The following is a 22,793-nucleotide window of genomic DNA, read 5'->3' on the forward strand; positions in this document are numbered from 1 at the left end:
ACTTGTCATGCTGATTTTCGTTCACACGCTGACGAACTTTCTATAAATGTAATATTTTGAAGATTGGTGACTTGTATCGATACAATCTCGGAAAACTCATGTATAGGTGAGAAAAAAATGAACTTCCAAATATTTTTTATTCCATGTTTACTATGTCGATATTCATCATGATCCTACTAGGTCCGCCGGGGTTTTCATCCACCAAGAGCTAGAACCATTCATTCTCTTGAATAAAACATCATTTTTACAAAACAATGGAACTCCCTTATGAAATCATTACGTAACAAACCAACACATTTAAGTTTCAGTCGGTTAAAGAATTTTTTTATCCTTGAGTATAAACCCCAGAATGAAACATTTCTGTGTTAGCAGCTACCACCTCTTTTGTTCTTCTTCCCTTCTTATTTTCTTCCTTCTTCTCCTTCTCCCTCTCCTCTCACATTTCTTTTTTTCTCAGATCTTCCTATCATCTTTTTATGTCTAGTTATATTGCTTTTATAATCTTTCCGTCCGTCTATGTTTTGTAGTGTAGTGTGTTTTGTTTTGTTTCTTTTTTTTTGCTGTCTTGTCCTGTTCTGTTTTTGTTTGTGTGTGTGTGTGTGTGCCGTTTTGTTTCTTTTCCTTTTTTTGCTGTCTTGTCCTGTTTTGTTTTTGTTTGTGTGTGTGCCGTTTTTGTCTTTGTGTTTTTTTTAGTATTCGTCCTGTCTTGTCCAAGTGATTGTCTGTTCACACTCCTGAACTCAGACAGCTGATATAGGCCTATCATAATATTTTTTTCTGTTAACTTAGAGAGTAAACATAAAAACTTGACCCCACTTGTATTCTTTTTCATATTGTACAAACCTATAATTTACGAATTGAATTTCATTGATCAAAGATATACTTTAATTAACTATTCATTGCAGGGTACCCATACCAACAAGTTTTGCTTTCCAGTGGGTTCCCTTTTTGTGTTATGCTTTAGTCACTTTTGTTAAATTTTTGAATGAAAACGAATAAATGCAATCAATCAATCAAACACAAATTATATACAAACATGAACAAGGGTTGACATTGAGTTCAGTGGCAAATACATAGCAATGAATACTTTTAAATATTTCGATGTCACAGAGTCGGAGCATTTCGATTATCACAGAAAGAAAGAAAGGAAGAAAGAATTAAAGCCAATAAATAAGAAAGAATTAAGAAAGCTAATTAAGAAAGCTAGAATTAGAAAGAAAGCAAAATATAAGTAAAAAAAAATAAAAGCAAGGAAAGGGTGGAATATCATACTATATTCTATTATATTAGGTCAAGATCTATCACAAAATGAGATTTTCGTTTTAAAAAGGTCCTTTTATTGGGCTGTAAATAAAGGAAGTAAAATTAAACTTAAAGCCTTGTGGGAGTTTAGCTTGCAGTCAGGAGGGCCAGGGTGCCAACCGCCCCGCTGCTCAGGCAGCGCAGGCGGAGTAAGAGGCGCTATATTGCATTGGCGAACGGTTTTGCTGGCCTGAGAGAAGAATCATGGCTGCCGTGGAAGAACAAAGCGCCGTTGTTGGTTCGGCCACAGAATCTCGGCGTTCTTCAGGATCTCAGCTGAGTCCAACAGAAATTACAAGGTCTGTCAACCTTCAAAGAAATGCTCAACGGAAATCTCAAGTACGAAGTTTTCCACGAACGAAGAAGTTGGAAAAATTAGGTGTTTACTCGTCGTGTAAGGTAATTAATAAAGCTCAAGCTCTTTGTTATAATTTCACTCATCACGGTCCCATGCGTCTGTTTTCCTGTAAGTTGTAAACTTGTGTAGTAGTAGTAGTATAACTCTGTGTCCTTTTCTTGTCTTCAATAGACCCTTCTTCATTTCTAATTTAAAAGAGAGATAAAGAAATATGGACCAATGAAATAATTAGAGAGAGAAGAAGAGAAAGCATTTTAGAAGATTTGGTCAACCGTCAAGTCAATCTTGAATGACGTTTGGTAAATTTTTAGTCCAACAACATTAACAAAAAATAAAGGCAAAAAAGCGACTTTGAACTTTGTAGTGTAGAAAATCTAATTGTACTTTTGTAAATTTGTTCTGCTGAATTGTGTGTTATTATATTGGCTTCTCTCACTACATAGACTGAACTTCTTAAGTCGATGGAGGCCTGTACATATACATGACATAAAAAAAGCCAATGTATTGTTTTTGTACAAAAAATATAGTAGGACCTACATGTATCTCATTTACAAAAAAGAAATTAGAATTATATCCAACTTGACAAGGAAATATCTAAAATTAAGAAATTTCGCACTTAAGTCTTTAGACTGCAGTTACCGCTAATTCGCTTCAAATGATGATCAAAACATAGTCACCTTTGAACCTTTCAACAGTCATCGTAAATTGCCATCTTGAATGTTATAATCATCCTTTATAGTTACAGATGTCTTTACCAGTCGCTGTATATGGCTATTTGTGCCGTTGCGTTGCACTTCTTGGAACTTGTCGCTCGCATATCAAAAATTCTAATCAGAAAGCCTTGATAAGAGCTTCATTCAACAAACGTAAAAGGCAGCAATGTACATCTGCCAGTTTTTCTATCTGGTAAAATATTTGGATAAAATAAGGAAGAAATCATCACTAACATAGATTTTCGATCTTTTATTTCATATTTCGTAGCACCAAAAGGAACTTTAAAAGATTAGAGTCTGACGAAAATGTGGGCCAATGTTGAAGATAATATAAGTACCTGAATTAAAGGAGAATGAAACCATTGGAACAACATAGCTTGTGTGAAAACAGAAAAGTCAAAGAAACAGATCAACAAAAGTTTGAGAGAAATCGGACAAATAATGAGAAAGTTATGAGCATTTGAATATAGTGATCACTAATCCTATGGAGATAGCAAATTGGCAATGCGACAAAGATGTGTGATGTCACTTGTGAACAACTCTACCCATTACTTTAGTATATATTTCACTTGAATTGCCTCTTTTATCACATCTATCCATAGATCATACATGTGTTCTTTCTACATGAGGGCATGTAATACTTTTTTTTTAAGAATACATCATGGATAGAAAGTTTGTATCATCATAAGAAAAAGCAAACAGAGACATTTTGAGGGTATTTTATAGTCCACCAAAGGGAAAGTTGTTCATCAGTGACATCACACATCCTTGTCGCATTGCCAATGGGAGGATCTCCATAGCATTAGTGATTGCAATATTCAAATGCTCTTAACTTTCTCATTATTTGTCCGATTTTTCTCAAACTTTCTTTATTCTTATTCTTTGATTTTTCTTTTTCTACACAAGCCTATTTGTTCCAAAGGTTTCATTCCCCTTTAAAGATTAAAAACTTGACAAAACACTACGTGCCTGAATAAGGAGAGAATTGGAAGTGCGGGCTCGCGATTGTTGAAAAAATCCCCAGAAACTACGGATATTCCTAGAGACGTTCATATGCCATTATTGATAATAAATACCATGATTGTTGGCATTAACAGAAAGACAAGACAAGGTACATGTATACATCTCATGATCTAGTTGATAGATCTCTTTGCCTAGAGTCTCTTCTTAACGTTAGGCCAAGAAAAATATTATAATAAAGCAGGTGCAGGACAGAGCTAGAAATCAGAAGAGGAGAGCAAGGATTTTCAAAAAGCTTGTTTATCATTAGCTAACATTACATGTAGACTAGTAGTACTGTTAAATGCACCGTTAATTTGCAGTAGAGGCACTGGTCAGAAATTTGGGATTGTCACAGTTTACAGGGACTGTCTCAGTATTCAACGATTTCTCCACACAAGAAATCTTGGAAAGTCATTCGCTTGTCAAGTGCCTATATACCAATCAAGTGCGCTAGTCAATCTTAACCATATCATTTTTCATAACAAGATTATTGAAAAATGGCAAGTCGTGAAAAATAGTCAACTTGGGGGAATTGAGGTCACTGAATCAATTGTTAGCACTCTCAATTCCCATAAAGTTTTGCTGTCTACATGTATGTCCCACAGGGGTAAGTGAAAAAAAATATCCCCATAAACAAGGCCACACCAGACTTGTGATTGTGCATGTTAGATGAAGATAACCAGTAGGCCTATTTTGTTGTCTTTTGTTCGCAGGCAGATGAAGCATGCAAGTGCAATGGTTGGAAGAATCCTAACCCACCTCCTACACCAACACAACCAGCTAGACTGGATATAACAACCCCATTGGCTAGTAGATCAGACCCATGTAAGAGCTGTGGCCACCAACTTGGTAAGTATGATCCCATCTATTCATTAAGTTTTAACAACAAGGAGGAACAGGGCTTGAATTAAGATTCATAGGGGCAAGGCCATTATGACACTGAAAGGAATGGAAGGGAGGGTTCTTCTTTTTATTTGGCAATCAGTCAATTTGACTGTAGTGATCACTTTAGGGGTATCCATGTTCATTAAGAAAGGCATTAAATGTACTTTTCTTTGGAACACATGAACTGAATTTCCACAGGGCACCAAGACTTTGGGCTAAAAGGGCAATTCTTTTGGCCTTTATGGCTTTAGTCTATAATTATTTGGAGGGCAACTAGGTGGATGCCACAACCTCAGATGGCCTGGGGTTAATTTGAGCCCTGGAAGAAGTAGACATACCCACTCCCTGCCCCGGTGTTCTTAAGGTCAATGTACTGTAATACATGTACATATTGTCAGCGATTGTACGAACTGGTTCAAACCTCGGCTGGTCTCCAAAACATGATTTCGAGATAATCGCGTTCAAAGTAAATTTTTTTTCAGTCCCTTATAACTTTGTAGTTTGAAAGAGAGCAGATCATTATTTATGAATTTATCATTTTAAAGCATACATTCTATTCTTTAATAATATACTTAAATTTTGTCTGCAATTCATATTTATTTTCTCAATATTTGAAATGAATTGCATGAATGCATTTCAGAAGCTGCTAATTTGACCCAAAACAGGGTTTGAGTCACTTCGTAAAATCATGCACACCATGCGCACTGTTTTTTTAGCAGCACAAACCATGGTTTGAGCCAGTTTGTAAAATAATTTATGCCACTCACATGAGTTTTTAGAGGCACAAACCTTGCTCAAGCCACATACGCGCTGCAAATGGGCAGCATCAAGGTCGGGTCTTTGACCTGACCTCGCCATTCCACAGACTTTATACTACACAAAGTATCGTTAGAACCACTTCATAAAATCAAAGGAGGGGTTGAGCCAGTTCGTCAGAAAATTAAATATGCTCTTATTCTTTAAATAATATGACATTTGATCTGATATTTGGCAAATCAATAGATAGAACCACAGGCTTTCAGAATATTAAAAAAAATGAATTAAAAAAATTTGACCGAAAATTAAGTTTGAGCCTGTTAGTAAAGTCACTGACGCTATGTATGTCATTCATTTAAACTTTGCATTTATTTCATTAGATATATCAGTAGGCCTACTTTATGTTCAGTGCTCCATTGAGTCCTTTAGATTTTTTAAAATGTTCCATAGTCCAAACATAAGTATAGTGAATCTTCCATACACAAAGACCCTGCATTAACCAAAGACAACAAGATGATTGCTTGGGTGCCCACTCAAACTGGCTTTTTTTGCTATTGAAAGTCCCTTATCACTGACATTGGTAGGCTCCAACATGTTTTTTAAGGCTTTATACTGTGAGGGCTTAGGGGATGTACACATCTGTTCATATCATGATTATCATAGCATGATAAAGAAAATAGCCATTCATGATATTGGTCAATCTAATGATAATGATAATGATGATAATAATTATAATAATAATAATGATAGTAATAATAATGAGAAAAGTAATAATAATAATAATGGTAAATAATAACAATAATAATAATGATAAAGCATTCATGAGGCACGGATAATAACCATGTATGAACAATTTCTTCCAGCGGAACATGTATCCCATCTAGAGGATGTTGCTGAGGAGGAGATTGACAGACTCCTGGGCATCGTAGTGGATGTCGAACACCTGTTCATGTCTGTCCATAAGGAAGAAGATGCCGATACAAAGCAGGTCTACTTTCATTTGTTCAAGGTATAGTTCACTACATTCTTCTGTATTCAGAAATGTGTCAGTGCTGAATGAAAACTTAATGAGGAGGCAAGATAACTCAGTCTTTAGGGGGGGGTTGGATTCCTGTCACTTGGGTTTGATTCCCACTAGTGCCCTTTCGTAAGGCATCAATCCTCATTACCAGGTCCCTCAGAGAAGACCTTTAGCCGTCAGTCTTCTGGTTACTTGCTTACAAGCATTCGTGCTTTCTTAGCAATCAGGTAAAAAAAAAATTAGCACCGCCATCTGTTGGGCAACTACAGAAGCTGGAATGGTTGCGATTTTATCGTTGATGATAGAAGTTTGGCAAGGGCAGGATTTCAGATCTGGGCAGTTGAAATAAAATGTAAAAATGTTGTCTAATTTTTCAATTTGTTGTTGTTTTTGCTTATACAGTGTGTATCATTCAGCAGTGAATATTTGCACAAAAATTAATTTACCCTTTTTTATGCTCTTTTCATGATGTTAACAAGCTTAAAAAAGATTTTCATATGTTTAAAAATGTAAAACGTACTTGACTCATAATTTTTTTTGATGTATTTCTTGTCCAGCTCCTGAGGAAATGTATTCTGCAGATGAACTCACCATCAGTAGAAGGTCCTTTAGGTCGACCTCCTTTTGAGAAACCAAGCATTGCAAAGGTAAGCTCCAGAGATTACTCATTTGACTTTATAGTACACTTGTATACTGCATGAATGTCTTATTGGTAGTAGTAACTGAAGTTTTTAAATTTACTATCAATTGTTGCCTCTCTTGTCTTTTACGTGTCCCTTGTCCCCTTGCGCAACATTTTCTGTCTGTGCGCTAATTTGTAGGTCTCCTTCATGTATGTGGATATCTTGATGTTGAACTAAATGTAACAGGAAGATATAAATTGAGTTATGAATGAGGCATGAATCAGTTTTATGGTTTATTGATCAATGTGTTTCCTTCACCTTTTTCTCCCCTCCATGTCTCTCCTTCCTTCACCTTAAATGTTTCTCCCTCTTGTACTCTTTCTACAGGGGGTATCCAATTTTGTCCACTACAAGTTTGGTCACCTGGTCCACAAGGATTGGATGACGATGTATGACCTTGCTAAGATGTTCCTTCACTGTATGAACCATTGGAAACTTGAAACACCCACTGCTAGGAAGCAAAGAGCACAGCTAGATGAAGCAGGTGCTTACAAGGTTACCTACACAAGGTCAGTTCAGTGTTTGGTTTCAATAGCCTTTTTCAAATCGGCTGGAGCAGGCTTCAGTGTACTTGCTCTTTTTGAAAGGTTACGGTGGAAATCATTCTGCCTCCTGAGAATTGAAGACCCAAGGTTGGGCTTTAACCGCTTGAGCACTGGAGGAAGTTCTGCATTTCTCTGTACTGTCTACCATCACTTCTTCCTGAAACCATCTTTCGAGATGTCTGGATTTCTTCCCCCCTTGGCCCTCAATGTCTGTTTGACACGCTCTACTACAGCTGCCACCTCCCCCCTGCAGAGTCACTGTCCCAAAGTCAGACACTTCTCTTCATCTATCATCAATCATACCAAGGATGGCTCGGCTGTAGAATTCACTCCCTGCCAACACATTCTCTGTAGCTCCCAACATAGACAGAATATGGATAAGAATATTGTTAATTCATATTTGATTAGCTTGATGTAAAACCTTGTACTATTTATTTAATTATGGTTTTCGTATGTGGCCGTCATGGGCCATTTTTCATCATTTTAGGATGGCAACAGCCCATAAGAACAATTAAAAAGAGAAATGTGTGCAATGCCAAACAAGTGCCAGAAATGTTTCTTACCGGAAGATAAAGTATAGGTATTGGAAAGGCGCTTGTATCACCCTTTTTCACCTCCCATTTCCACCACCTGTTATCGCTTAAGTACACAGCCCCTAGTCTAAAGAGAGGATCATCCTTTTGGTCAAATGGTGCAAAGAAATGAGACGGAAACACATTTCTTTATAAAAACTTGTTTGTAAAGGTTTTTGAAAACTCATTTTTAACTGGGGAAAGTTGATAAATGCAGCCACAGTGTTGACCATACTTAATTGTTCCTTCTTTCACTTCCTTTAACCCTGATCTGTTTTTCTTCTTCAGGTGGCTGTGCTACTGTCATGTGCCATCATTCTGTGATAGCCTACAGCATCATGAACCAACAGATATCTTTGGTCGAACGCTTCTGAAGACTGTCTTCCCTGCGATGAGGCGACAGGTCCTAGATATGTTGCGCTCTGAGAAGGACAATATGCCTGCAGAGAAACGTAACCTAGTCCTAACCCATTTTCCAAGGTAAAATCATTTCATTAGTTCTTTCTACTGCGGTAATTTATGCAATTTCTAGATTTCTGTTTTCATCTATGTAGGGAGCAGTGGCCTCAAGTACTGTGAAAGCATATATATGCAAGTCAATCGTGGGTGAACTTCTCAACTTGAATCCTGAAACACAGCTTTTCTATTATATTAATTAAATATATAATTGTCATATCATTGCCTGTGCACTGACTACTGCTGGTGTTTGTGGATTTTCCAACCTATTATTCTACTAGTTTGATAAGTTTTGTTGCAATTGTTTTAATCTACTGTATATTATCTGTTAAAAATCAAGAAGATGATCATCTAGTGCGTCATTTTAGATCTATCTAGTGGTTTGTGTTTGTGTAGATTCCTGTCAATGTTAGAAGAAGAAGCATATGACAGTAATTCACCTATCTGGGACCCAGAGTTTACCCCTGTCCAAGGAGCTGTACCCTTGGCCTCACCGGAGGGCAACACTGAACTTGAAGATTCTTCTGATCCCTCTGCCCAAGCACTTGGTCGTATCACTGTGACAACCACCACTACTGGTGCGCCCTCTATGTCAGATGGTCATACGTCCTTTAACCTCAGTCCGGGGTTGGTTAACGTAAGGAGAGCGGCAAGATTAAGTGCTCTCGCTGCTACTCAAGGTAGGAATCAAAAAGTGGAATAATTTTTTTCTTTTAAAATTCACTCGTGAATAAGATCTGGACCCTGTAGCATAAACTTAAGCAAATTATTATTGGATTTTGATTTCTATGATTTGAATTATTAGATAATTTTGTGATTTCGATTCAGGTGTTGTTGAAAGCACATTTTTTTCCTAGCTCCAATGCCTATTCTGAGATTACACAAATAATCCAGATCACAAAAACTGATAGCTCAACACCTAGTGAGTCACTTGACAGGATCATATTCTACTTTTGGTGTTCTACTCATTTAGAAATTATCTAATACCAACACCAAAAGGTAAACACCAAATTTGCAATCACCCATTGTGTATGATAGCATAACATTAACCCCAAAATCAATACCCAAGTTTTATGAATAGCTGCAAATAAACAAGCATAATATTGACTTAATCGGTTCGGTGTCTGTTGTATTATTATATTGTGAAGCATACCACTGGGGAGCTTATTTTGTGGTGATGTTATTTGTGAGTCAAAACCTCATAATTAACAAATCAGTGTTTGTTTATGTATAGTAGGAAAAAAATAGCAAATCATGAAATTAATTCCTTATTTCAGCATCAGTCCAAAACTGCATGAATGTCCTTATGTTAATATTTTGAGCCTTACTGTGTGGTTGTGATATTTTGTACTGTGTACTGATTTCTTCTGTTATTGAGTTGAGTTGTTATGATAATTAACCATACAATCAAACTATTTTTAGCCATACTTGAAAATTCATAAAGTATGGTTATAAGCCTTTTTGATACAAAATAAATTGTTGATTTGTTCCTTCAGCTGATTTGTTCCTTTATTGAGTTGAATTGATATGAAAATACATACAATCAAAGTAGAAATACTTGAAGTCATAGTAGAAAATGCATATAGTCATTATCCCTTTCATTTTCAAATTATTTTTTTTTCAGCGAATGATAAACGTAAACTAGATGACATGCCGACTGAGGAAGAAATCAAGAGACAAAGACTAGAAGGTAAAATATTTTAATTATTTGTAATCAAACCATCTTTATTTTACCTTGTTTCTACTTCAAGTGTCTCACACACACACTGATGCAGAATATTACCTGAACATACATGTAATTATGTTTGATACATAGCACATTGAGGATAATACTATGAGTTCTGAAGATGACAAGATTCTCCATATGTTTTGTACATGCAGTTCGGAAGTCACAGTGTTATAGTACAGCCATACACATTATATGCCATCATCATCATGTTAATTAATATTTTTTTTCTTATTCATTTGAATTATTATTATCAAGTCTTTATTACATCCGATGATGAGGATAGCCACTTTTTGAAATGTTCTTTAATTTCACAGAGTTTGGTCAGAAACATTTAAAAATATATGTCCTAATTAATATTGTAATTGTTTATTCATTCAGTGCTTTTTTAATGTTACTTGTGATGGTAGTCATACAGGGAGATGGATGACAAAAGTTAAATCTCTAGTATTACATATCGTCGCGCACACCACGAACCCTCTCTGCGCACTTCGATGCGAAAGTTAAGCGCACTTTATCTTTGCCGGCACCACGAACCGTCCTCTCTGTTACGTTGCCCACTGTGGCGTAAATAATTAACTTCAAGAAAATATAAAGATACAGGATGAAACTTTGGAACCTGAACTTTTTAACGAAGACACTGGTAAACAATTTGCTCTCCTTGTAAGTGCACTTATTGCTGGTTTAAAAAAACTTTTCTTTAAATGCGTTTTCTGCAAAAGTAACTTTCGCATCGAAGTGTGCAGAGAGGACGGTTCGTGGTGCATGCGACGATATGTGTTTCAAAGCATCACCGTGTTATCGTGGAATTGCCCTGAGTCAACATTGTTACTAACCTATGATTATTGAATGAATGTAAATACTTTGTACATAAAATTTCAAATTTGAGGAGTATTGGTATCAGGTACCCCACCAAAATTCTGTGCTGAGTTATTAGGAGGAATCCCATTAAAGACTTTCACAGTAGCTCTCCTCCATTGTCTGTAGAATACTCAATGAAATGGTGATGTCACAATTTTTCTCTTTTTTTGCATTTCATTGTATTGTTTTATACCATACCTTATAATTATATTTTTTATATTTCATTTTTTACATGAACAAATCAATTTTATCTCCTGTATCTTGTAGAGGATATTCCAGATAATATTCTAAGTGAAGTGCTATCAACGGTTACTGACCCTGCTGCCATGGTAGGCCCAGAGGTAGGTTCAAAAACACTTTCTAAAGCATTCTATGAAGCAGTGAATATTAGTTTGATTCTTATCCATTTTCATAGCTGCTGTGACTAAAGCCACTTTAATATTCGGTGTGCCAATGAAAAGGAAGCTAGATAATCAGTGCCTCATAAATGGTACATGTATATCTTATTAAAGTGATATTAGTGATGGGCAAAGGAGAGAGAAAAGTGTGTGTGTCCTTGGTCAAGGATATGATTCAATTTGGGTATGACTTACAGAGACCTGCTTGCATTATGAATCTTTCTTGGCCATCCTCAAGAAAGGCTCGAAGCCATGCAGCTTTACCATTCTTTACAACCATATCTTTAGCCTTTAGACAATGTCTGTGTCTGATATGATTATGTTAGATAATCAATGCTGATTAATTACAAATATTTGGGGAAAATCAACTTCCCTAATATTAGATATGGCGCAGCCCTAATATGAACTTTGTCTTTTATTTATCAGGGTAACCTATTTGCTGCCCATTCTGCCCGTGATGAAGCTGCCAGGAATGAAGAGAGGAAAGGAGTAATAGAATTCCATGTTATTGGGAATTCAGTCACACGCAAACCATCAAGACAAACACTTATTTGGTTGGTGGGTCTCCAGAATGTCTTCTCACATCAGCTGCCAAGGATGCCAAAGGAATACATCACCCGTCTTGTGTTTGATACGTAAGTCTACTGACTGGGATCTTGGATGCAGGTGGGGAGGGGCCAGTATTTGTGTTTTTATTTGTACTGTTGGTCGTGTAGATGACAGTGGTATTTTTGGACTGGGTTTGATTGGTTTGAAAATGGGAATGCGGGTAGTGATATTAACCCCTTGACTGCTATAGGCTGTAATACGCACTGACCCCCGCTGGTGCTACTGAATGGGACTAACAAGTTAGATCTATTTGGGACTACAACCGACAGCAACTTGGGGGAAAAAATTCTGAATAATCACATCACTTCCCTCATCACTATTTCCAATATCCATTAAAAAAAATCATCCTCCCCTTCTGACCCAGATCTTTCACTAAATTTATCACTCCTATCGTCAAAAGTTTCGTTTAAATCATTCTGATTCACTTCTCCACTGCGAGTCGCCATTTTGAGCTGAGCGTTGTACACTTTTACTATGGCAGAGTGCATACAATCATTTATAAATCACTGCAAAAGTTTCGATATCTTTTGTGGAATAGCGCCATCTGGTGTCCATAGTCTGAAATGTGATATACACGCGCTGTTTTCATCGTAGGGGTATTAACAGCGCGGTGCTGACGCCTCAAACAGAAGATAGGTCAAGCACGTAATATTACGTGCCTCGCACAGATCGTACGCTCGCCCAGTACGTAAGATTACGTGCTACGCAGTCAAGTGGTTAATGTTGATTGTAATGATGACGATGATAATGATGATAATGTTGATGATGAAACTACAAATTCTTCCGTCTCTTTCTCTTCCAGGAAACACAAAACGCTAGCACTAGTGAAGGAGAACAGAGTGATAGGTGGTGTTTGTTTCAGAATGTTTCCAACTCAAGGATTCACAGAAATTGTCTTCTGTGCAGTCACTTCTAATGAACAAGTCAAGGTATGCATGGAGAGCATTGCATGAAGAGTTTTCTGGGTGATTTTCACTTAATCTGCTCTCAGCAATCAGGTGCAAGCATTTACAGTAGCTTATAACATATATCAGTGGATATCATAGACAAAGCTCTTCATGAAATGCTCCCTTTGAGATAAATGTATGAATACATTTTAAAAAGTGTCATTGACAGACCTTTGTCTCATTCATTTTTGTGTGTGATTCATTTATCTATAGAGCAATTATCAGGATTTATTTGCTGCTGTTTATTCTTCAAATCTTGTTTTGTGAATTATACGTGTTTGCCATTTCAAATTGGCCGCTGTAGGAAGTTAACAGAAAGATAATTGCATCAGCAACATTTATATTACTACTACACATATATAGATTCTTGTCATTTTAACTGGTCATTTGATTTCGATCATAAAGTGCAAGTTTGGATCCATTCATTTTTAAATTTTGTCCATTGCACGCTCATCTAGATCACCTGCACTTGCATTTACACTATTTTGCAGTATGCAACAATTTACCCGAGTGCATTCTACAGACCACGCTGTGTACACTTTTGCTTCCAAAATCATGAATTTTAAAGTGACAAGGGTCTATTTTTAGATGTCATATGAAAAAAATAATGAATGTTTTTATCATTCATGCATGGACGGAATATTTCACTTGGTGAAAGATAAAATAATTCATTCAACTCAGCTACGCCGAGTCCAATGGATCATCACCTTTCACCTTGTGAAGTATTCTGTACATTGGACTCATAAACATTCATTATTTGTATAAATTGGATGATTAGATATGTTATACATTCCAATGGTAAAGTCATAGGCCCATTTGTCTGAACCTGGGTTTGAATATGATACTCGATTTAAAGTTTTGGTTGAATTATTAAAGTTTTGGTTGAATTAAGTCAAGTGTGACACAAATCTCTATTTACATGTTCAGTTTATCAAATCATTTGGCACTCCTTGTAACTGTCTGGGGATGTCAACTGTTGTATCTTTCTTCATCATTAAAGCAAGAGGAAACAAATAGTAAACATAATAAATATACATGTAGGATATAAACAATTCTAGATTTTTGGGGGGCTACTCGTAATTTTAGCACAGAGTCAGAGTTTGACAGTGGCCCAAGCTATAGTAGACTTTATACAAATACGGGCCATACAATGAAACCTGCTAATCTGTTTTGATTAAGGTTTGCTATTTACTTTTGTGGTAATCTTGAATGCTTTGGTATCCTTTCTAATGCTGCTATAAGTAGGTGTCAAGTCAAGGTGTATATTTTTTTCTATGTATCATCTTTGCCAATTCTGCGTAAGTATGTTTAAGGTGTATATTTCTCTATTTGTAGGGCTATGGCACACATCTAATGAATCATCTCAAAGATTACCATGTCAAACATGGTGTTCTTCATTTTCTCACATTCGCTGATGAATTTGCAATAGGATACTTCAAAAAACAGGTAAGCATAGGAATAAGCTTGAGTCGTGCTGGCTGTATTTAGTAGGGAATTTTAGTGGGGGGTGGAACAAATGTAATTTCCAAATTATAAGTGCTCTTTTGACCCTGGTAATTAATTTATTATTGTAAAACTGTATAATTTAAAAGGACAGATTCTTAAAACCAATGCTCTTGATTTTGTTTTGTTATATATGTAATAATGTTTTAGGGGATGTTTGTCCATTAAACTCCATCCCATTGACGATACAAGTGAGATCAATTACTTTGCAAGACTCATGAATATTCTCATCTATAATCTTTTGTGATAAATACCATATTGAGGCATACATTTAGTTGAGGCCATATGATTTCTAGGTCCTCCTTTGGAGAGTGGTGTTGGCTCAGTCGGTAACGCGTCTGCCCGTCGAACCAAAGATCGTGGGTTCGAGTCCACCCCGGGCGGATGACTGAAGCCAGTGCGTTGTGTGTAAACGTCTCTCCCATGTTTCATAGATGCAGGCTATGTTACAATGGAAAACACTCCGTCCCTCGGATAGGACGTTAAATGGAGGCCCCGTGTAGAGGAGAGTCACCACCTTTGCACGTTAAGAACCCACTGCACTATTCGTATAAGAGTAGGGGGAAACCCTGGTGTAGTGGTCCACCTGCATTCCCCCCGATCAGTTATATCGGGAGGAGAGACCTGCGGGTCATAGTGATTCAGTTCGCTTTTCGCCTCCCAGGCACATGTGACGCCAAACAAATAATAATAATAATAATGATAACCAATGCTCTCAATCTAGATTGTACTTAACAGCCCAGGGACCCATCATCTTTATAAATCACCTTAATGATTTATAGCAATGACCACAACATGCAATTAATCGTGAAAATTAATTATATGATCAATCGATCTTCTTAGTGTTAATACAGGACCCTGCTCTCAATTTATTGTTCACTCATTCATTTAATATTTTTTCCTTATAGGGTTTCTCAAAAGACATCAAGATACCCAAGTCTAGTTACGCTGGTTACATCAAGGACTATGAGGGCGCCACACTCATGGGATGTCAGCTCAACCCACGTATACCACACACTGAGTTCTCTCTCATTATACACAGACAGAAGAAGGTGATGTGACTTCTCATAAAAAAAAAACCCTTGAAATGGCTGATGATATTGTTATATCAGACAAGTTACTTTGCTTAAAACGTAAAAACAATGATGCCAACTTTGGTATCAATAGTAACTGTCATTGATATTTTTTTTTAGAATCCTTGATTATTTTAACCTTTTACTGATAGCATGTTAGTGGTAGCTATTGCCAGAGATGCTGTAATTGGAAACTTTAATAAAGCATGGCCTTGATATTAAAGAGTAATTTAAGTTTTGATGGACCGATTACTGCGTATCTTTTGCTTATAAAAACAAACTGTTGTGATTAATCCTTTATCCAATCACAACAGAAAAGCCATCTAGAATGTTTCCATTCAAAGAGTTTTATATATATGATGTACAGTCATGCATGTATGCGTCATCTGTGCAAATCACTGTGATCTTATCTGTTTCCTAACAGATATTGTGTAGAAATACCTTTTATTCATAGTCATGATAATGAATGATTTTCAAGATAGGGCCTCATTTATGTTGGTTTTTGTAAATAATTTCACAGACTTGTGACATTTTATGATTTTTGTTTCATTGTAGATTGTAAAGAAATTAATAGAAATGAAACAGCAAGAAGAGAGGAAGGTGTATCCTGGATTGACATGCTTCAAAGAAGGTGTTAGACAGATACCTATGGAGAGCATTCCAGGATTAGGTAAAGGCCAATTCCATCAAATATTCATCTTTTTTTCATGTTGTATCCCCATTTATCTCCATTTAAATTCAGTTAATTAACTTTCCAAGGAATGATGATTCAAGAGCATTACATCTTTTCATATGAAATAGGAAGAGGAGACCATGGTCCCGTAACTCAAAGATTGATCGCTAATTTCAAAGAACAATTCTGATTGGTTCATAGTCAGTCTACTTAGCAAAATGTGCATGCAACAAGGATCTTGATAGGCCATTTCATTTAGCAATTGATCGCTAACCTTTGTGTTACGGTGCCCACGTCAGGAAGGTGCTGCACATTGCGGTTGTATTTACACACTTTATTGAATTGTCTTCAGGAAATTACACTCCTTGTATTGCATAGCAGTTTGCTAAATTCTGCCACATGAAATGTTTTATGTCAAAAATATCCTTGTAGGAATAAAAAGCTTGTATGAATCACAAACTCCTGTCTAATTCTTAACTCTGTAATGTACTATGATTGTTATTTCCCAGTCGAAGCTGGATGGAGACCGGTCAGAGAGAAACCAAAGGTCACTCCACTGACTGAAGAACAGGTCCAGTCAGCATTCAAGACAGTCTTGACCGCTGTTAAGGTTAGTAGGTGTCATTCACAATCTAAAGCCCACTGCATGATACATGCGAATATAGTACAATTTTTTAATAACATTTTGCATTAACTCTTCATGCGTTTCGTTCGCATTTTTGCACAACCACACATTTCCCATAGACGTCCCCTGTCCCATTGTTTTTCGAACAATTGCATTGCCCCGGAGCGTGCCTAGCTACAATGTATAGCCTGACGTTTTTGTATACCGTACATGTGTACCGATCAATCGATCGCTTGTGCGACATTAGTTTAGCGTTCGACGGATTATCGCAGTTTACAAATTTACAGAATTACAGAATCGTTGAGTTTTCCCAAAAAATCAATACATCCTGATCACAGCCAGGAAGTTCATTGAAAAATGAGAGGATAAAATCAATAAACCCTCATCACAAACAATACCATGGCCAGGTTTATTGTTAAGAGTCTGTGACTCATGGCACAAATGTGAATGAGACCCTAAAATAATGCAACACACAGGGGGTTTACAGGTGAACGCATGAAGAGTTAAATATGAAAAATCTTATATTTAAAGTTACTTGATTTAACTATTTAATTTTATGTAGTGGATTTTGTAAGTGGTGTTTCAGTTATTTTCAAGAACTCCATTTTTTTATGGTGGAATACAGCATAAGGCTGCAGAAATATTGCAGTAAATTTTATCAAGGATTGATTTTATATTATAGAAAAGTCACCTCAGTCAATACCTAATGAATGTGATCTCAACATGCCAGGGTCATTCCAATTCAGTCTATTGGATTCCTAAGTACTTGGGATGACTGTTTGCAAGTTTTGTGTGGTTAAAATTAATTTGACTTTCAAAAATCTGAGCTGCAAGGTTCCATTTGTTTCCTGTGTCTATGATTTGTTGTAAAAATGAAGCCCTTAAAAAACTTGTGCCTGAATATCTTTATTTAGCTCTTCTCGTGCTGTTTTTTTTTACTGCTTTTTAAGTCAAATTATAAAACTATCATGCAGATTCACCTTGAAAAATCACTTTTGATTTCTTTACTATGCAAGAGCTTGTAACCTCGACCGGGGCGCCTCGGACTTTACCGTTGACCTAGTGACCCTTGGCTATTTTTCAGATTTATTTTGTCAGAGGGAATATCATTCTTGCATATGCAACGGATGTGGAAATTCACATATTTATTCAAACAAGATCTCTTTGAATTAAGTAATATCTTCGAGAGATAAAAAGTGGGCTTTAGGATTTAGGAATGGCGAATTCTTCTTGTTTATTGACTACTAATTTGTGGACCTTTGTTTTGTTGACAGAATCACAACAGTGCATGGCCTTTCTTGAAACCTGTTGAGAAGAATGAAGCTCCTGATTACTATGAACATATCAAGTATCCTATGGGTAAGTTGAGAGAGTTTGTTGAGTGAGTAATTTATGAAAGGATTTGTGAGATGAATGACAGTGACTGTAGTAATAACTGGACATGTACAGCTGTGCTTTTCAGCTTAGTTTTTCAACACCAAGAGCTGTCCGGATGGTGTTTCATGAAGTTGTTTTTTGTAAAAGTGGGTTTACATTTTGGAGAGGTAAAATCAGGCTATCTGAAAATATTGCTGCTCTCTGAATCCCTCCATTTTTAAAAATTCAAACTTTGCATTCAGGAGATTTTAACAATTGAAAGATGATTATAATTGACTTAACATTATCATGCAAAGTTTGCATTTGTAGGATGTTACCATCAATAATGTAAATAATGAAAGCTCATGATTCTGTCATTTAAGAACATTATTTTTGGGGGGCATAGACATTATCGTATAAGTCTTCCTTACCATAATGATTTGTTTTAGTTTATTGAAAGAAAATACTGGGATTCAAATATTCCTGCATTCTAAGAGACATTTGAAGAAAGTTTTTGTGCTTTTATTCTTATGTGCAGATTTGAAGACAATGACTGAAAGGTTCAAAGGAAAGTACTACAGCTCACGGAAGCTGTTCATCGCCGACATGCAACGGATCTTCAGCAACTGTAGAGCGTACAATGCTGCCGATACGGAATACGTTCGCTGTGCAAATACACTAGAACGTTTCTTTCTCAATAAGATCAAAGAACTTGGTATCGTAGACAAATGAAGCGAATTACATCTAGGATGCAGAGGGGTGCAGTATATACCAGTTTCAGTTGAAATGCTTATTGACCTTGAAAGTGATGACTGATCCTGAATAAATCTGTACTGGGAACTGGAAATACGTGTTTCCCTTCTAGAAGAACAGCCTGATCAGTCTTCACGATGAATGACAGTACCAGCTACATGTTGATAACCTTTCCACAGGTGATACATGTCTTGGTACGCATCTGGTCTCGACGTAAGCAAGCACTTAATGGTTTGCTATGATACACAGGTGCAGTGAGGATGTATACCAACTAAGTGGTTTAAGTCAGAAACTTAAATATGTACATGTACACATGTAGTCCTGGCTTAGTTCAACAGGAGTCTCTGCCCCATATATTTTTTTTCATCTTGACACAAAGGAATTTGGAGGCGGTATGGGTTTCGATTTAAATTCTTAGTTTTATGCCAGAGCTTCAAGAACGTCTGGGAACAATGTTGGATTTTTTTGTGCGCATATCTGCCAGATATTGTGTCCAAGGTATTCTGATATTACATCCGCTTTGGGGGGCTGCCTTTTAAAGTGCTCACAGCAGTGAAGGAATTCCTTCCTCCTGGTACTATTTCTTTGAAAGAATGGATGAATTGTCAGAAGACTGAAAAGTGCTGTAGAAAATAAAGAATTATGGTAATATCAATGGACTTCCTCAAATTCAAGAACATCATGGTTGCACCCTTTCAGATAGACAAATTGTGAGACACTTTAACAGAAAAATGGGGGCCATTCCTTCCATCAGGAATCCTGCCAACATCTTTTTAATGCTAATCCTAAATCCTTCCACTTCTGCATACTTTAGACAACATTGGCGAAAGCAGGAAAGCCATTCTGACCAACTTTGGCAGAAGGAAGCAAGTGATGCATCAGTCAAACTTGAGTATTGTTTCTGAAACACCCTTTGTATCTTGCACGTTGAGGCAAAATTTGGGGAAGTAATGATCGTTCTATGGAAAGACATTGAAGAAAATCTGTTGTTAAATTGCATTGACACCTATGTAAATGACGAACACACGTTGCTCATTTACAACAAATGTTACTTGCTTCCTTTTGCCAAAGTACGGCAGCATTGTCAAAGATACTTCACAGGATCTCTGCCCAATACTTTATGAGAGATACTTATAGGATGCAGTCGAGGTTCTGAAGGTTGTTTACAAAGAGTTGACTTAAAATCATGCTTAAATGCAGACACTTTAAGTTACATGCAATCTAATTTATTGTTACACAATAGAGTGCATCTTCTTTTAGCATGATTTAACTGATGATGTGCAGTATTTTGTTGATCAAACAATTGGGAATATAAGTGGGAGTGGGTCATAAATGGGTGATTTTGCTTAGGGAATAGTTTTTATGTGTTCATTTTACCCTATCGCAACATGAAATTACAATACTTTTGGTCTTGGTCTGAGGGGAAAAAATCCAAGATGGCTGCCATTCTCCGAGAAAATAACATTTTTACCATTACTTTCTCATATGGGGGAATATTTTACATGATTTGGGTGACTTTACCTATGTTTTCTTCTGTATGCTATTGCTATCTATGATATTTTTTCCTAATAGCATTTGAGTGATTGCAGACACAGCACATCCATAGGGTGAGTATGAAGCTAATATCATCTGTTTGCAAAAAACAACAAAGAGTGTAAGTAGTTCTGTAAAATGAAGGTCAATTGTCACTACATCATCAAAGATCTACATCTATTGTATTTATGTTTGTAAAACCAAGTTTGTGATCTTGAAAATTGTGTTGAAAAGATCATACCAAAGCTGGTCAGCGCAGATACGCACATAAGGCAATGAGTGTTACCTATCACTCAACAGGACTGCCATGCTTATCTTGCTCATTTCTAAGCAATTATGCATTCTGAATCAGAATAATTTAGCCAACATATCATGATGGACCAACAAGGATTTGAATATGTAAAATTGAAGAAAAAAAATATTTGCACAGTGATGTATTTGAGATTTGAATAAAGAATGTTTTGCTTGGAATAAACATTGCCAAATTTATTCATTGTATAATTTCTATAGTATTTCTTATAGTATTTTGTTAAAGATCTGTTTAAGCTAAAAAGTGCCTTAGTAGTAAAACATATGATGCACATTTTTTCCCAGTACATTGAAGAAGACATGAATTGTTAGAGGAATACCTGTGACCTGAATACTTTTAATTTGATGCTTTGTGTCGTATCGTTAATGTACCACTTGGAGCTCCTTAATTTATCTGTAAATTCTCTGTGAATGATGAATTTTTCAGTAAGCAGATCTTATACAATGAAAAGAGTGGTGCTAAAACTACACTGCTGGTGTTGTGAGTGGACTATACAAAGCATTTTACACCAGTGTTACATTCAATACACAATATGTATTTAGTGTTATGTTCAAATGCCAGTGTACAGTATTTTCAACACCTTGTGGTTTGGCCCTCTCAGAACATCGAATGGTCAGTGGTGGTGTTGTGTATAACACTTTAGTTTTACAGTGTAGATCATCCTTTTAGTTTCTCCACACTTTGATAGTCCTACATTTACAACTCTATAGCTAAACTAAGTCATTATATCGCAGGCTCATGTCACATTGAATGTTTGGAAATTGTTAGAATGTATATTGTATACTATGTATATATTGTCAGAAACGCATTTCACGCGAGTGTAATGGGTTAGAAGGAGATGAAATAAATTATTGATTTTGTAGAAAATGAGAGATCAGTTTTTGCCTTTACCTTTGTCTGCTGCTGTCTTCACTGTAGCATTTTATTGTGACCAGGGCCCCGTAACACAAATGTCAGTTATTATTTGCTAATTTTCAACACTCTTCAGCTTTTATCAGCTCTTAATTTGTGATCACTCACACCCCTGTATTACTCACATTCAACTAACGAATGAGAAATGCTGGAAAACTGCTGTGAATGACACAGAGTGCATTAAAAGGTAGCTGTTTTAGAAAGCTGTTTGTAAGTTAAGAGCAACTTTAAGAACGACTGGTGATACTTTCTTATGGTAAATGGAATACAACAAAATGTTCATTGTCGACGGTTTAGCGCATAAAGTTTCGCCGGTCATTCTTGAAATCACTCTCACATTAGGAACAGCTTTATAAAACTCCCCCTGGTGAGTGTTTCGTAGATTCAACTGTTTACAAATGACTAGTGATCCTTTCTTAGGAACTAAATCGACCCCAATGGAAATATGGTGTGTATCATTTTCCACAAGAAAGGATACCAGTCGCTCATAAGCTTTATGAAACACCTACAGGATTCAAAGCATTAACTTAATTTACTGCTATTTGCATATGAACTCGTCTATTTGCATTTCTTTGCGATATTCACCAAACTGAGGACAAATACATGGATGAAGGGGTGTCCTTGATTTGCATTAGATATGTCAGATTAGTATCCTAGATTGTGGTTGAAAACACACACACCCACATCCACACACAGATGCATATAAACATGGCCTAATAAAGTCCTACTTTTCTCTCTGGATCATGAAATCATTGATCATTAAAGGGATGGTCCAGACTGAAAGTATTTATAGCTTAATGAATAGATAAGAATTCACTGAGCAAAATGCAGAAAATTTCATCAAAATCAGATAACAAAGTAATTGAATTTGAATTTAGTAATATTTTGTAAAAACAGTCGTCATGAATATTCATTAGGTGGGCTGACGATGTCACATCTCCACTTGTTCTTTTGTATTTTATTATATGAAATTAGGTTTATTCAATTTTTTTCCTCCAAGAACTAGAAAAATTGGATTGACAACTGATTTAGTGCATTGGATGTTTATTGCTACAACTTATTTCATTATAAGGGAGACATGTCATTCACACCTAATGAATATTCATGACGACTGTTTCACAAAATATTGCTAAACTTTAAACTTCAATAACTTTATTATTTGTTATCCGATTTTGATGAAATTTTCGGCGTTTACTCAGTGAATTCTACTCTATGTATTAA

General features: G+C 36.2%; 1 protein-coding gene across 1 annotated transcript; it reads left to right on the forward strand.

The window, feature by feature from the left end:
- Positions 1-1,453: 1,453 nt before the first annotated feature.
- On the forward strand, positions 1,454-21,530 carry LOC121426083 (histone acetyltransferase KAT2A-like). The gene is made up of 17 exons (XM_041622231.1): positions 1,454-1,701; positions 4,089-4,224; positions 5,880-6,025; positions 6,595-6,684; positions 7,048-7,229; positions 8,126-8,317; positions 8,690-8,973; positions 9,918-9,983; positions 11,148-11,221; positions 11,705-11,913; positions 12,690-12,816; positions 14,170-14,280; positions 15,246-15,389; positions 15,966-16,080; positions 16,593-16,693; positions 17,983-18,067; positions 18,603-21,530. The coding sequence occupies exons 1-17, from the start codon at positions 1,507-1,509 to the stop codon at positions 18,794-18,796; spliced, it is 2,451 nt and encodes an 816-aa protein (XP_041478165.1). The 5' UTR covers positions 1,454-1,506; the 3' UTR covers positions 18,797-21,530.
- The last annotated feature ends 1,263 nt before the right edge of the window (positions 21,531-22,793 follow it).

The sequence above is a fragment of the Lytechinus variegatus genome, chromosome 13 (genome assembly GCF_018143015.1).
Source record: "Lytechinus variegatus isolate NC3 chromosome 13, Lvar_3.0, whole genome shotgun sequence".
Classification (NCBI taxonomy): Eukaryota; Metazoa; Echinodermata; class Echinoidea; order Temnopleuroida; family Toxopneustidae; genus Lytechinus; species Lytechinus variegatus.

Excerpts from the sequence above, each read along its gene's own strand:
- LOC121426083 (XM_041622231.1), top strand. The coding sequence starts at position 1,507 with ATGGCTGCCGTGGAAGAACAAAGCGCCGTTGTTGGTTCGGCCACAGAA. Across the intron at positions 11,914-12,689 it reads ACCCGTCTTGTGTTTGATAC|GAAACACAAAACGCTAGCAC; the intron begins GTAAGTCTACTG and ends TTTCTCTTCCAG. Across the intron at positions 14,281-15,245 it reads TAGGATACTTCAAAAAACAG|GGTTTCTCAAAAGACATCAA; the intron begins GTAAGCATAGGA and ends TTTTCCTTATAG.